Genomic DNA, 15473 nt, shown 5'->3' on the forward strand with positions numbered 1-15473 from the left:
AAACGACCATGTATATAGTAAGGTGTTTTAGCAAAAAAAAAACACCATGAATAGTAAGGTGTTTTTTGCTGAAAAAAAACACCATGTACAGTAAGAAAGTCTAAAATGCGCCCATTTAACGGAACTCTTAGTTGGACCTCTGTGAGTGCAAGCGCAGATGGATGTTAAACAATTCAAGGTGCATTCAGATCAGAATACGGATGGATGAGATGAACCATTTGTGTTCTCAAGATAACTTCAGCAGTGCTGTTAGTGAGACAAGTTTTCATCTTTATTGATACAAAATTATACATATTTAAAAAAAACACAGGTTTGTTGCCAGCAAAGTCCAGGAATCACAAAAGGCAGTTTTTGTCAGTTTTTTTTAAACAAAAATCCCCAAAAAGGTGCGACCAGGCAAAAATACTGTCAGAACAAAGTTTTGTATGTCACTTGTCAACGGCATCAAATTAAGAATCTGGAAACTGTTTATTTATTCTTTTACTTCCAGGTATAATAACTTAAATTTGTTCAAAAATGAGGGGGGTATCAATGAAAATATATCCTGATACTGGATCACTTTGGTGGGGTATCAAAAGAACTTCTTTGCTGCTGCTTCCTGTTGACTTCTATGAGAGGAAAAAAAAATACACATTTGCAGTTCATTCCTTTTGGATTTATTCAATAAGTAAAAAAAAAGAACTTACTTGTACATGATATAACAGAAGAACAGAACCGACTGGACCACGATGAAGATGACAAAATGAACAGTAGACAAGCAGGAAGGGAAGGGAGGAGCTTCGGGGCACTTTTGGACCTTCTCACCAGGATTCTATGACGAGATCTCATGTTAGCGCGCACAATGTGATGATGCAAACGCAAACTCTGCATTCTGACCTGAGCGCCACGCTTCACCAGGTGCTCCAGGTCGCGTCTGACTGAGTGGAGATGCTCCTTGATGTCGTTGAAATGCTGAATGCTGTCATACGCGGCCACGCCGCCGCCACCCTGCTGTTGGAAATGCTGCTGCTGGACTGAGCCCATCTGCTTCAGAGACTCGTGGATGGTATTCCTGACAGGATGAACACCGTCATATGGAAGGAAACAAAAATCGCAAACAGCAATCAGGAGGTGAAGTACAATTATCGTGAGTTTAAAAAAGGGGTGTTATGAGAAGGTTGAGAGGTGAGGGAATAAAAAAAAGGCAGATCATTGGAAGCAAAAGTTGCAACGTGAGAATGTGACAACAATTTATAGTAAGGCATTATGAGGCAAAAAAAAAAAACATGTATAATGAGGCGTTTTTAGCCGAAAAAAATGACCACGTAAGGCGTTTTTTGGCTGAAAAAAACCCCAACCAAGTCATTTTTAGCCAAAGAAATGACCATGTATAGTAAGGCATTTGTTACCCGAAAAAAAAACCGAGCATGGTTAGTAAGGCATTTTTAGCCAGAATGAAACAATATATATATATATATATATATATATATATATATATATATAATATATATATATATATATATATATATATATATATATATATATATACAGTAAAGTTTCGTTATATCGATATCGGTTATATCGATAGTACTGCTTATTACAATACTATTTCTATGAACGCAAGGAGAAAATTTACATGCCGCAGGATGGGATATATCGATAGTCCGGTTATATCGATATTTTTTCCGACTCCCGAGAATATCGATTTAATGAGACTTTACTGTATATATAGTAAGGCGTTTTTAGCAAAAAACAAAACACCATGTATCGTAAGCCGTTTTTAGCCGAAAAAAACGACCATGTATAGTAAGGCATTTTTTACCCGAAAAAAAAAACCAACCATGGTTAGCAAGGTGTTTTTAGACCAAAAAAAAGTCCATGTATAGTAAGGCGTTTTTACCTAAAAAAGCGACCATGTATAGTACTTTTAGCACAAAACAACGATCATATAAAGTATGGAATTTTTTACCCGAAAAAAAAAAAAAACAAGCATGGTTAGCAAGGCGTTTTTAGCCCGAAAAAAAGGCTACGTATAGTAAGGCATTTTTAGCATTTAAAAAATGACCATGTATATAAAGCGTTAGCATAAAAAAAAACGACCATGTATAGTCAGGGCGTTTTAAGCCCAAAAAAAACTACCTACTACCTACCTACTACCTAAACCTAACTACTAGTCAGGTGTTTTCAGCCAGAAATAAACTGACCATATTGTAAGGTATATTTAGCCGAAACGACCATATATAGTAGGGCATTTTTAGCCGAAAAAAAACCCCCACCATGGTTAGTCAGGTGTTTTAAGTCCGACAAAAAAAGACCATGTATAGTATAGTAAGGTGTTTTTAGCACAAAATAAACGACCAAGAATAGTAAGCCGTTTTTAGTCGGAAAAAAAAAGACCATGTATTGTCAGGCGTTTTCCCGCACAGTGGAACAGTATCACACTTTTTTTTCAACCAGTGATACAATTTGTCTCCTGTGTAATCTTTTTTTTTTATTAATCCCTATTCACCAGAGGATCTGGATAGCCAAAATTGGAACCCCCAAAAATTACCATCTGATAAAACAGGTCATGATTGCCAAATTAATCCCTCTTTAAAAACATGTTCCAACATCAGATTAAGAGGGTCGAAAGGGTGAAGGAAACGACTAGCCGTGATCCTAGCAACAAGAATTAGCATGTTGGAATGTAAATATCAGCTAAAAAAAGTAGTTGCAAAAATGTTGGCATTTTACTAGGGTTGCATTTATTGTGGGTATTGTATTACAATAACAAAAAGTGACTCAAATTACATTAGCTGGCAACATTTGAAATGTTATTATAATATTCTAAGAAAAATCATAAATCTACAAAACGTTGTGACGCTACGAAAGACAATTGTGGGCTTCGGGATTTCAAAAGCAAGTAGTGATGAAAATAAAATCAATTGGTTTTGTTGTAATACAAATTACACACACACACACACACACACACGCACGCACACACGCACGCACATCTAATGTTATTTCATTGATTATGCTGTATCCCTGTATAGCCTGGTTTACAAAATACCTTGATGGTATGGAGTGGCCGGTTTTATCAGCATTAAATACTTGATGAGGAACGTAGCCTTTTTCACCATCTTGAGGAATGATCCCTTGTCGGTGCTTTCTCTGTGATAATTTTATCTAGTTCCTCTGTTTAGTTGGGTTGATAGCTTTTTGCAACAAGTGTACAGATGGCTTGTGCGCGGGTTATTTGTGGAACCTGATTGATGGGAATTTTTAACCTTGCAGTCTACACTCTGCCTTTGAACTGCCTATCAAAGTTGAAACGAGTGCAAATTTCATTGTTTTGTCTCCATTTTTTCTCTCTCTCTGTCGTCTGCCTGTCTCTAATGTTTAAACCAATCATGTGGCTTTAACCGAAGACTGGGGGCGTGGAATAGAGGACAAAAATGAGTCGGATGCCATTTTTTTCGTGAGCGACACAGCACTCATTGTGGCGCTCCGTGTGTATCCCGAAAAATAGTTCAATTTTCATAAAACTGAAAAGTTCGTTAGGCCAAGGTATCACTGTACTTAAAAAAAAAAAAGTTTAATCCCACATTTTCAGTGTGTCGCCTTGGTCATACAATAAATCAGAAGAAAATGACATTTCTTCCAGTTGATTAGAGGCAGGCAGTAAGCAGTAACTTTCTCTTATCATCTTAAAACACGTCTAAGACGATTAGGATGGAAGAGGAGGACAAGCGGGGGAGGAAAAAAAATGGACAAATGAAATAAAAGTCCTGTAGTTCAAACCGTGCATGGCAGATGTATTTGAAGACGCCTAATCTGACACGGCGCTAAAATGTGGCCTTTTCTTACCGCATCAACAAAATCTAATTTGTTTTCATATATAATAATAATAATAATAAATCTCCCTTGAGAAAGTAAATGAGCGTTTAATAATAAAGCCGACGTCTAATCTTCATCTAGTGACCTGTTTAGGGATCTTTCCTAATCCAGTCACGAGAAGCAAATCAGTTTGGAACCTTTTTGGGCCGGGCAGGCCTTTTACTGCCGTCAATCAGATGATCGGCGCGACACCTCCAACTTGTGGGGGGGTCTACATTATAAGAACAAAAAATTAATATTAAAAAAAAAGAAGTCATGTCCACACATGGGATTTAGGCCACGTCTAGAGCTTGCTTATTTTTTTTATGATACATGATGACAAAGATTAATGTGACATCATGTGAAATCTTTAATATCGATGTGATTAAATTCGTCATGCAGATTGCACGCTGAAAATTAAGACATAATCAAATGGTGACGGACACAAAAAAGTGAGACATTATTTAATCGTTAAAAACGGCACAGCCCCCACGTCGTATTAGGGCCACGCCGAAAAGGAAAGAAATCAATTGAGAGAAGAAAGTAATAACAAAGTTATGAGAATATTACATTGCAACCCACCCAAAAAATATTGCGGGAATGAGAAAATAAATAGTTAACTGGAAAATCTCTCCCTATATATATATATATTACACACACACACATAGAGAGAGAGAGAGAGAGAGAGAGAGAGAGAGAGAGAGAGATAGAAAATATATATACAGTAAAGTCTCGTTATATCGATATTCAAGGGAGTCCGAAAAAATATCGATATAACCGGGACTATCGATATATCCGACACTGTTTGCATGTAATTTTCTCCGTGCGTGCATAGAAATAGTATCGATATAACTGGGACTATCGATATATCCGATATCGATATAACGAGACTACTGTATATATATTAGAGAGAGAAAATAAGCTTTCACTCGAATGGAAGAAAATCACTTTTTTTGGGGGGGATTGTTTTTTTCCACTTCATATTATAAGAGCCCTTAAATTTAAGAAGCTTATGAGCGGACGAGTATTACGGCGTGTATCATGCCTTGTTCATGTACCTTTAAAAAACAGACTTACTTTCTCATGTCTATCATGAAAGCATGATCATGGGATTACCAAAGGCGGACACCTGAGATGTGCACAGCCCGAGATTAAATATGATTTCTGGGGTTTAAACGCCAGAAGTTTCCCTTTGTTTTGAGATTCGGCGGATATTTAAAAAAAAAAAAAAAAAAGAATAAAAACAAAACAAGACAGACTCACCTCAACTCATTGAGGTTTCGGAGCAGATCGTGTTGGGATGAGACAATAGTGCCCAGCTGCTGGTTCGCCACATCCAGCTAAAATAAACAACAGCATGGTAGGAGGGGCTAACATTGGGAAAACAACATTCCATGAGCAACTTTGTTTGCGAAAGTTACCAAATTGTTTATACAAGAAAATAAAGTTGCAAGATCACAAGATTTTAGAAAAATAGAGAAAGCCATACTGTTTTCCACAATTTGAGCCCATCGTCTTGAAACCCACCTGACCCGATCCGGCGTTGACTCCCTTCTTGGAGATCTCGTCGGTGACGACGGACACGTAACGGCGCTGTTCGTCCAGAATCATGGCGAGCTGCCGGTTGAGCTGCTTGATCTCCAAGTGGATGCGGTTCTGACCCTCAAACACTTGACGGATCTCTCGATCGTTGACGCTCTCGTACAAATCCTCGACTGTGGAGGGACAACATTTCCACTTTGTTACTTCTGGGTTGAGTGAACGCTGGCGCGTTTTGCTGCCGCTGCTCACCCGCAGAAAAAATATCTAGTGACTGTAAAGTGTCCTTGAGAGTTTTGAAAGGTGCTTATAAATGAAATGGACTATTATTATTATTATTACTATTATTATAAAATAAGCAAAAGCATTCATCATTGTATTTGCCTTTTTTTAATTCACAAACACTCGCCTTTGTATACAGCACAAAAATTAAATAAACAAATAAATAAAACATTTATAAAATATTGGGTCCGAGTTAGCATTTTCAAAAACAAAATTCAAATAATTGGAATGTGAAAAAATTAAAAATTTAAATAATAACATAAGCCAACAATCACACCAAATTGATATGAGAAAATATTCTAAAATATAAGAATAAAGTATCGATGAATAGGTTTTTTCAGCCGTCATTTGTACTTCATTGAACGTGTCGGATATTTCCCTCCTCATCCGAAGAGCTTCGTCAGCGAACTAAAATTGTGCTGGGAACCCTGGCCCTATGTACAGGTAACATCCCACTTACGACCGGCTCGATTTACGACCACTCGTACTTACGACCACGACCTCCAGGCTCAATTTTTAATTTTGTAATTCTACGCCTGGAACCGCAACGCGCTAGTAGGCCGGCAACACATACGACAATTGTGGCATGCCAGCCAGCATCTCACTCTCGCACAGCTAATCGACCATGTGATGGCACCAGAGTTTGTGAGTCATTTAGCCTCTGAGTCTCTATTCTACATTTTTAGTGTATTTCAACTTAGGACCATTTTGACTTATGACCGTTTGGTCGGAACGGAACTCGGTCGTAAGTCGGATGTTACCTGTACATCCGTAAGGGCCAGAGTTACCATCACAACTTTAGGGATATACATAGGGCCAGATTTACCAGCAAAACTTTAGTGTGCTGATGAAGCTCTTTGGATGAGGAGCGAAATATCAAACAGCGACACCTTCAAAGAAGTACAGATGACGGTTGAAGAAACCTGTACGACTGAGAGCCTACACAGGCGTAAGAATAAGGTATGCGTACAAAAGAATTCAAGTGAGAAATATAAAATACATTCCATATGTTACATAGAACAACATCCAAAAGTGCACCAACTTGGCTCTCCTTGGACATCGGGGTGCTCTTTCTGGAACTCCTCTTTTTTCTTGTCAATCTCTTGCTGGAAATTGTGGAATTCCTCCTGGTACTTGTCCTTGACTTCTTTAGGAATCTCCGCTTGTGGGAGATGCTAAAAAAAAAAAAAATAATAATAATAACGAAAGAGTCGTGGACCGATTCAGTTCTAGCAAACGGCACTTACCGGTGCCCGGCTCGGTTCAATGAGTTGGAATACCAAGAAGGACAAGACGTCATGATCATCTGGCATGAAGAAGAGTGCCATGGTGGTGATAAAATTGGACAGGAAGACATTGGAAACAATGACCCCGTCGGTATTAGGAATAACTCAAACAAGAACCAGTTTCATGACATTCTGAATGAAACAATATTCATCGAGTCAACTGTCAAAACTCATTTAAAATAAAATTCGAAAATATCTAATGCCGATTTGAAATCAGCAATACTTGACGGGGAAACCCCAGCTTGAAGCTATCGATTGAAAACCCGAACCCTGACCTATCAGCCCCTCCCCCACGGATTACCTGCCAATGTGCCAGTTGCAGCCGAAACACCGAAGAAGCCCTCAACGGGTATGATCATGTTGTCCACTTTGGTGCAGAACTCGTAGTCGTCTTTATTGGGAGTGAATCCGTTGTTGATCATCACCTGCGAAAGTCCCAGAATGAACTCACTCACTGCCAGATGTGCATAAATGTGTCCACTCCAGTGCCAGGGTTGGTGTCATTGTCACTCAAATTCCAGGACCCACAGAATATTGAGTTTTAGGAAGATATAATCATTCAATGCAGTGTAAGAAACTTTAGACTCTCTTCTTTCATCAGAAAAAAACCCTGTTAATTCCTAAATTATATGGGTCTGGAGTTATATGAGTTTGAAATGAGGGCGGCTGCCCAAAATGCAATGCAATACATATATATTGATATCGCGCTTTAACAACAGCTGAAGCTGGAACAAAGCGTTAACATGGAAAGACGGCAATGCTGCCCATTGTGGAAGGGAACAAAAACGTTGCCGGAGGCCATGGCCAGCGCTTATTCGGCACCCAAACATGAAAAAAACAAAATCCGAACAAATTCGGGAATGGAGCTCTACGTCATATTTTCAATTCCCGAATAAATTTGTGAATGGCAGTGAATGAGTTAATTGAAGTGACAGCCGAACATTGACGAAAAACATACACCCACTCCCACACGTACCGTCAGTGTCTTTTGGTAGTAAGTCACTTTGGCTCGGACGGGATACGGTTTGTTGCGGAAGTCTCGTAAACACGTTCCCAAGGCTTGCGTGCTACCGTCTCTGCCCAAAAAAAAAAAAAAAAAAAAAACACAACGTACCACATTATTGTGGTGGTCTCCGCCGTAGTGGGAAGCGGTATTTTATTGGAATCCTTTGATTAAAAATAACATTGATAATAATAATAATAATAATACATTTCATTTGTAAGCACCTTTCAAAACTCTCAAGGTCACTTTACAGTCACTGGATCAGTTTTTCTGTGGGTGAGCAGCGGCAGCAACACACGCCAGCATTCACTCAACTCAAGCTAGTTAGCTAATAGATAGCTAATAAATAGCCAGCTAACAGCAAGCTAACTAAGGTAGGTAGCCATCCGGATAGATAGCGAACAGATAGCTAGATAGCCAGCTAATAGACAACTAATAGATAAGCAGCTAACCAGCTAGCTAACTAATAGATAGCCAGCCAGCCGGATAGATACCCAACAGATCGCCAGCCAGCCAGATAGCTGATAGATAGCTATCTGGCTGTATAGATAGCTAACAGATAGCTAATATATAGCCAGCCAACAAGCTAGCTAATAGACAACTAATAGATAGCCAGAGAGCTGGATGTATAGCATAGGTGGCTTTGGACAACTCTGGTAAAAACAGCTATAAAACGGAAAAATACTCCATCCGACTCATAAATATTTTTGTAAAGAACACAATACCTGATCATAATAAAGCAAAATGTCCCCACCAGATGCATGAAAACTATATTACATCCTTTTTCTTCCCACCCTGTGTTGATTGAAAAGTAAAAAACACTGACAAATATCTGTTCGCGTAAACAGTGCGGATTCCGAGACAAACTGTGCAGAGTGGAAAAAAAAAAGTCTGTTTAAGCTTTCACTTGGTCTGCGGGAGATTAGGGAAAAGATAGGAGATTATTTACTTTCAAGCAAAATATAATCATATTTCCTAATCTTCTTTGAAAATTGCTCAAATGTGAGGTGGCGACGTCAGAGCAACCAAAGTGTTTACTGTACTTACTGTCTGTGGTCATAAATATTTTTGCCGTTGTTTCCCACGACGATGACGGCAGGGTTATTTTGCTGCGGGGGTGGACAAAAAAAAACACATTTTGAACAAATACAAGCGCATACATTAATGGAAAAACATCATCAAGGGTGACCTTTTGACCCTTTGTTTGTCACAATAGGGAAATACGGCAAAAAATGTATCAGCAGACAGGTCACCGACCTTTCCATCATTGTCGAAGGAATCGAAGAAAATTCCGACCCCGTTCCACTTGTCCGAGGCGCCGTACACGGGCCCCAGGTGGCCTTGAGCGTCAGTGAACCAGATGGCCTGTCGTTACAAAAAACCAGACAAGAGTTTAAAATAGGGGTGTCCAAACTTTTTGCAAAAGGGGGCCTGATTTGGTGTGTTAAAAAAATGTACCTTTGTGGACGTTCTTTACAAATAACAGCAATGAATTTTCTGTGTGTCACATTTGATTTTTTAGTTCAATTTTCAGCAATCTTAAAGGACAACCGACACTGTTTTTTTGTTTCCTAACTGACATCAGAAAAACGTTCCCATAGTTTTGCAACCCCGCGAGTCAAAAACAAAAACAAAACAAACAAAACACTTTTGGAGGTCTCATGTTCAACACAGCATCCATGAAAAAAGTGAGGAGAGGATCCCAAATGCCCCAAGACACAAAATTAATGGTTCATAATCAAATCTAAACCACAACAACTCAATAATTGCAGAGGCAAACACGCGTGACTAGTTTTTTGTTGTCAGCCAGTCAGAAAGGACAAATGACGTACTCTCATATAACCCGCAAGGTAAACGGGGCAAGAAAAAAACAATAAGCAGTTGTTGCCTTTAGGCTATTTGAACTCGCCACTCCTGCGTTGGCCTACGCCCTTTGTTCTGCTGTCGTGGCGTGTGTCTGGCAGAACATCATTCCAACCTTTCTCCTAGTCGTCATTGAAAGCAGAGACTTGCTCTCTTGAAATAATTTAAGTAAAAAAAAATAAAACATTGTCATGAGACTTTTGCGGAATTGGCTCTGTTGGCTTTGAAAACTGCTCCCATTTGGAATTGGATGCGGATCATTTTTGTGCTTCTCTAAATGTATACAATTTTTACTTTTTTTTTTTAATTTCATCAGTATAAAATGGCCTGTTTATTTATTTATTTGTGTGTGTGTGTGTGTGTGTGTGTGTGTGTGTGTGTGTGTGCGTGTGTGTGTGTGTGTGTGTGTGTGTGTGCGTGCGTGCGTGTGCGTAACTACCCATCTATCCATCACAGGTGTCAAAGTCAAGGCCCGGGGGCCAAATCCGGCCCGCCACATCATTTTTTTCGGCCCGCGAAAGCAAATCAAACTTGTGAAAATCCATGATACTTGCTAAGATCCTGACCAAAATTTCATATTTTTGGATGTAAACCACAATAACAGTCATTATTCTTGACTTCAGATTTGAAAACTAGTTATTCATTAATTTGTTATGCGCCCTATGTAATATGTGGAGGGGCTTAAACATTCTAATGGCCTCCCCAAATTCATAACGGCTCTCAAGAAGAAACCTTAACTATAATGTGGCCCGCGGCAAAAAATGACTTTGACACCCCTGATCTATATGGAGATATGGAGCCATCTAGCTAGCTAGCAATCTAGCTAGCAATCTAGCAAGCTATCTGTGTATGTACAGTATTTATTTATTTATTTTTGTCTACCTGCTCATGGAGAACGCACACAAAATAGCAAACTCTGGTCCAATTTCGTTCCACACAGAAACCCCTGGCTTGCCGGTGAACAAAAAGTTGGCAGTTCTGAGGTTGAGGGTTCAAATCTGGTCTCTATCTTTCCTATGTGAAATTTGTTTTCTCTTTTTTTGTTGCATGTTTTCTCCTGGTGCCAATGTGTATTTTTGGTTTCCTCTCTAGCTTTTTAAAAACATCTGCGAGACCTTAGCAGCAGACTTGAAATTGTCCTTAGGTTGTGAATGTTATTTAATTTCAATGTGCCACTTGATTGGCTGGCACCAGTTCGGAGGATAACCTGCCTTTGGGACAGGCTCCAGTTCACCTGCAATCCTCGTGAGAATTAGTCATGCAGAGAATGGGACAGCAACTGTGCTTTCTCTATTTTTTATAATTATGATCATTATTATTTTGCTCCTGCGATATAGTTATGTTGAGTCGCCCATAAATAAAGTCATAGAATATACACAGACGGAAATAGACAAACTGTCAATACCCCGTTAAACCTGATACGATAATGATAGTGATTACAATAATAACAATACTAATAATAATAATACATTTAAATTTGGAGAGTGCTTTTACAAACAACTCAACGATGCTTTAAACTTTTAGAATAAGGTAACAATAAAGTAAATATTCTTCATGTAACAAAGAGGGTACAGAAAGTGCTTAAGGATGAATGATTGTCTGTGTCTTTGTGTTGTCATATTACTGTTATTTCGTTTTTTGTTCTTTTCACTTTGAGATGGCGCCGTGAGAGTGGCTGCCTTTCCAGCAGCTCCTGTATATGGTTTTTCTACTTCTTTCTTTCCTTTCATCTTCTCTTCATAACTTTCTGCTGTGAAATGTAAATTTCTCCACTGCGAGACAAATAAAGGTCAATCGAATCCGATATACAGACCGACTCAAAAGTTACGATGGAACGAGTATGTTATTGATATATTTAAAGAGTTGACATTGGAAATGACACAAGAAAAAAAAGACAAAATAAAAATAAATACAGACGCTCCCCAACTTACGAACAAGATAACGTTCCCAATGGCCGTTCATAAGGTGAATTCATTCGTAAATTGCTTCAGTGCTATATTTTGTATGGAATGTATTTTTAAGGCTTATATACAGTAAGTCTCTTTAAGGTTTATATAAGTATGTTTGGGGCTTGTATAAGTAACCTGTATTGGTTTGTACTGAAAAATAAACATTTAGTAAAATATGCTCTATAAAGATATGTACGTATGTTCGTAAGTCGAGGAGCGCCTGTAAAAAAAATAGCAACGTGAGTGAAACAAAACAGCAGCATGGAAGACAGTTGGGTAAAACACAGACAAGCAAACACAAGGAAAGAAGACATTAAAATAAAGTAAACGTTCCTCAGCCCGACAACATGAGATCAAATTACCCGGAAACATTCCTTGCTATCTTTTTTCTTACCAAGCCGTCCGCTCCGATCCGACCTCTTCCGGACACCCGGAACGTCACCTCGGCCTCCCAATGGCTGAAGGTCACCTGGTTTTTGCACCACACAGACCCCCTCTGACTTTTGAGTGACGGCACGATGCGCACCTGCTCCGCACTGGCGATGGCATCTAACCATAGAAATGAAACATGATCAAATTTAAAAAGTAACACACTTCCATCAAAGTAAAGTTGAAATAGCCATGCGGTTGGTTTGATTGACAGCAACGTGTTCATGTACATTTGTTAGCTTTGCCTTTGCCGGCTCGCACTGCTCTGTGAACTTTGTTTGCTTGCCGGTGACCAATGTCCTCATTTCTCCTCCTGCGGTGGACTATGGTTAATAAAGTAACATTGTTTGCTTCTTTATCTGCACATACAGTTAATAAAACAAACGGCTCTTTGCCATCCTGGTAGGCTGTTTAGCATAAGGACATTTTGTAATTCTTTTTGGGGTTGTAAAAATGTATTACTCCCCAGTTTTTAAGTTTAAGTTTACTATTGATCTTAGTTGGACTTGGACCTTCTGGACTCTGACTTGACTTGGACCTTTGTGACTCAAATTTGATAAAAACGGATTTGACTGCAGCTTTTAAAGGTTGAATGCGGTCTCTCTTGTCGCGGTCTGTCTTGTCATGTCATGTACTTTATAGCCTGACATGGTAATTTCCAATTGTAAACAACACTATGGTATCATGCGTTGGAATGCTTTTTCTCAGTGATTAACAATGAACGGAGAGGAGGAGTTTGCTGAGTTATTTATGACTGTTTCAGTGTTACTGATTTTGAGGGTTTTTATTGTTCATGCTTCATGTTGTGTACATCAGATTGTACAATTTGTCCGGTGTATTTATTTGTATTTGCTTTTGCCAGGTCTGCATTGCAAATGGGAATTTGTTTGCAATTGGATGAATACAGTGGATTAGTTATAACACTGTTGGCTTTTTAACGATTTATATCTAACTGTACTTGATGAATCGAGGCTGCAAAGTTGAATCCGCTTTCAGCTGACTGAGCACCAACCGAGATGCTCGCGTTGAGTTTGTGACGTAACTTATGCTGTGTCCAACTTTAATATTGGATGTCTTGCTAGTTTTATCTCATTCATTGACAGCTGTCAAAGATGCGCGTTCACTTGCAAGGCTTAATTGGGTTCGACGTGGTGGTTCAAGTCTCCAAGCTCGGCTATTGCGCTATTGTGGCTTTTGCACGACAGAGAAGACGTTGACATCTGCACTTACTGCCAAAGTATATCCAGAAGGGGATCGCGCCGTCCGCCTGGACCAGATGGGGGGACTTAAAGCTATGCTTGTACTCGAAGCGGCGATGGGGAGCCGCGTCCGCCGGGTCCGGCGTCTTGACGACGGCGTCCGCGGCGTCGTGGTGCTCGTCGGCGGCCGTCAATTGAACAACGCCGCTGTGACACAGCAGCCCCGCGAGAAGAGCGACAAACATCCTCCGCGCCGCCGACAAACTCGAAGCGTGCCGCCGTCGCCGCCGCTGTGTTACTCCTACGGGCACCGCCATGTTTCCGTGTCAGTGCTGACGTAGCGCTCAACGCGGCAGCACACGAGCAAGGCGGAATTGCCGGAGGCCAACACGGCGCCTGCTGATTGGTCAGCGGTTCGAGATCACACAAACTTGCTGCGGCAAGCCTCCGGGGATGTGACACGACACACGTTGAGTTTTTATTTTTAGTTTTTAGCAAAACCAACACGGCGGGTGCCAGTCCAGTCACGATGCTTCTCCTTTCAGAGAGCCCGTTCTTTTAGCTCGGCTCACTTAAAAGATCCGGCTCAGTCGGCTCCAAAATGGCTCCTCAGTTATTTTTTTGCTGAAATTAATGTATGTCTGTGTAAACTCTCAGTCGTACAGGAGTGCTCCATAGATGCAAAAGTTTCTTCAGCAGTCATCTGTACTTTTTTGAAGGTGTCGGACGTTTCACTTCTTATCCAAGAGGCTTTGTCAGCGAACTAGTCTCTTGCTGGTACTAAAGTCTTTTTCTGGTAGTTTCGGCCCTACATGCCTTCAGTAGCATAGCCTACATAGGCTTAATTATGCTGATGAGGTGATACCAGAGCAAATGGGGCAATCAGGCCAGTCGTAGACCTTATACTCAGGTAGGACAATAGTAGTAATAGGTCAAGACAATAGAAGTTATCAGTGTAGCCGCAGGGAGTAGTCCTCTGCTCCCCCCCAACCTGAGAGCAGGGACCAATCATAGCAGAGTCTGGCTCCGCCACGTCTGGACAGTAGGGATATATAGAGGGCCGAAACTACCAGCAAAAGACTTTAGTTCGCTGACGAAGCCTCTTGGATAAGAAGCAAAACATCCGACACCTTCAAAGAAGTACAGATGACGTCTGAAGAAACCTTTTCATCATTTCCTTTCAAAAATTACGTCAAAAACAAATTACTCATGTAAAAAACATTGAATTGGATTAGATTTACCTTTATTAGTCTCGCAGTGTAGAAATCTACATTTACACTATCGGGCAGTCGTTGGGAGCATTCGGCCTGCAAGCCAAAATTGGCCAGGGGCCAATCATATCTGGCCTACCAGATGACAAATTCACAAAAAGAAGAATTAATATCTCTGTAAATATCTAATTAAACAATCCGAGATGACTAATGAACACGAGTAAGACGCCATTCATTTTCTATTGACTTTGACTGGTTCCGCCCATGTACTGAGGGAGCCCCGGGGGCCTTATTGTCGGCACGGACCGCTCCTGTCATGCCCAAACACAGAACAGAACGATTGTGGCAACGCTAATCTGGGGATTTTGACTCTTGTGGGGCTGATCAGCAAATGGCAAGAAGTGATCTGTAAGGCTTTAGACTGATCAGGTTTCATGTACTCTGCCGGCGTCATTTCATTTGGAACGTCAAGATTTGGTTTATCTGTGAAATCCATCAACATGCATGGCAGATGTGATTTTTCTTTTAAATCATTCAATAATATTTATTGTGTTTAGCCCTCACACTCATCATAATGGAAAACAACTCTTGGGCTGGCTGGTATCATCATTGGTAGACGTGTTGTCGAGTTCCCGCACACAAATACCATTTTCCATTTTGAAAACTATACAAACATATTCTAATTGTCTCATCTCCAGATCATTATTATATTTGTATACCCATTGCTTACACCCATTGTTCTGAAATAGAAAGTTATGTTTAATGTTGTTTTGTGTGAAACCGTTGCGGCTTGGAATTGAAGCGGATTTACGTGGGACAGGAGATACGAGACAGTCTTTTTTCATCAATGGATGCTACAGGTTCTTGTTTGCTTTCAA

General features: G+C 40.1%; 1 protein-coding gene across 1 annotated transcript; it reads right to left on the minus strand.

The window, feature by feature from the left end:
* Positions 1-244: 244 nt before the first annotated feature.
* On the minus strand, positions 245-13729 carry lman1 (lectin, mannose-binding, 1). Its single transcript, XM_089020658.1, has 13 exons — positions 13416-13729; positions 12151-12305; positions 9202-9309; positions 8992-9053; positions 7918-8017; positions 7243-7366; positions 6903-6961; positions 6698-6830; positions 5362-5549; positions 5098-5174; positions 877-1051; positions 687-811; positions 245-608 (listed from the first exon to the last, which is right to left on the minus strand). Exons 1-13 carry the CDS (start codon positions 13699-13701, stop codon positions 572-574), a joined length of 1629 nt encoding a protein of 542 aa, XP_088876784.1. The 5' UTR covers positions 13702-13729; the 3' UTR covers positions 245-571.
* Between the last annotated feature and the right edge of the window lie 1744 nt (positions 13730-15473).

Source organism: Hippocampus bargibanti, linkage group LG18 (genome assembly GCF_051943395.1).
Source record: "Hippocampus bargibanti isolate YZ-2025 linkage group LG18, ASM5194339v1, whole genome shotgun sequence".
Taxonomy (NCBI): Eukaryota; Metazoa; Chordata; class Actinopteri; order Syngnathiformes; family Syngnathidae; genus Hippocampus; species Hippocampus bargibanti.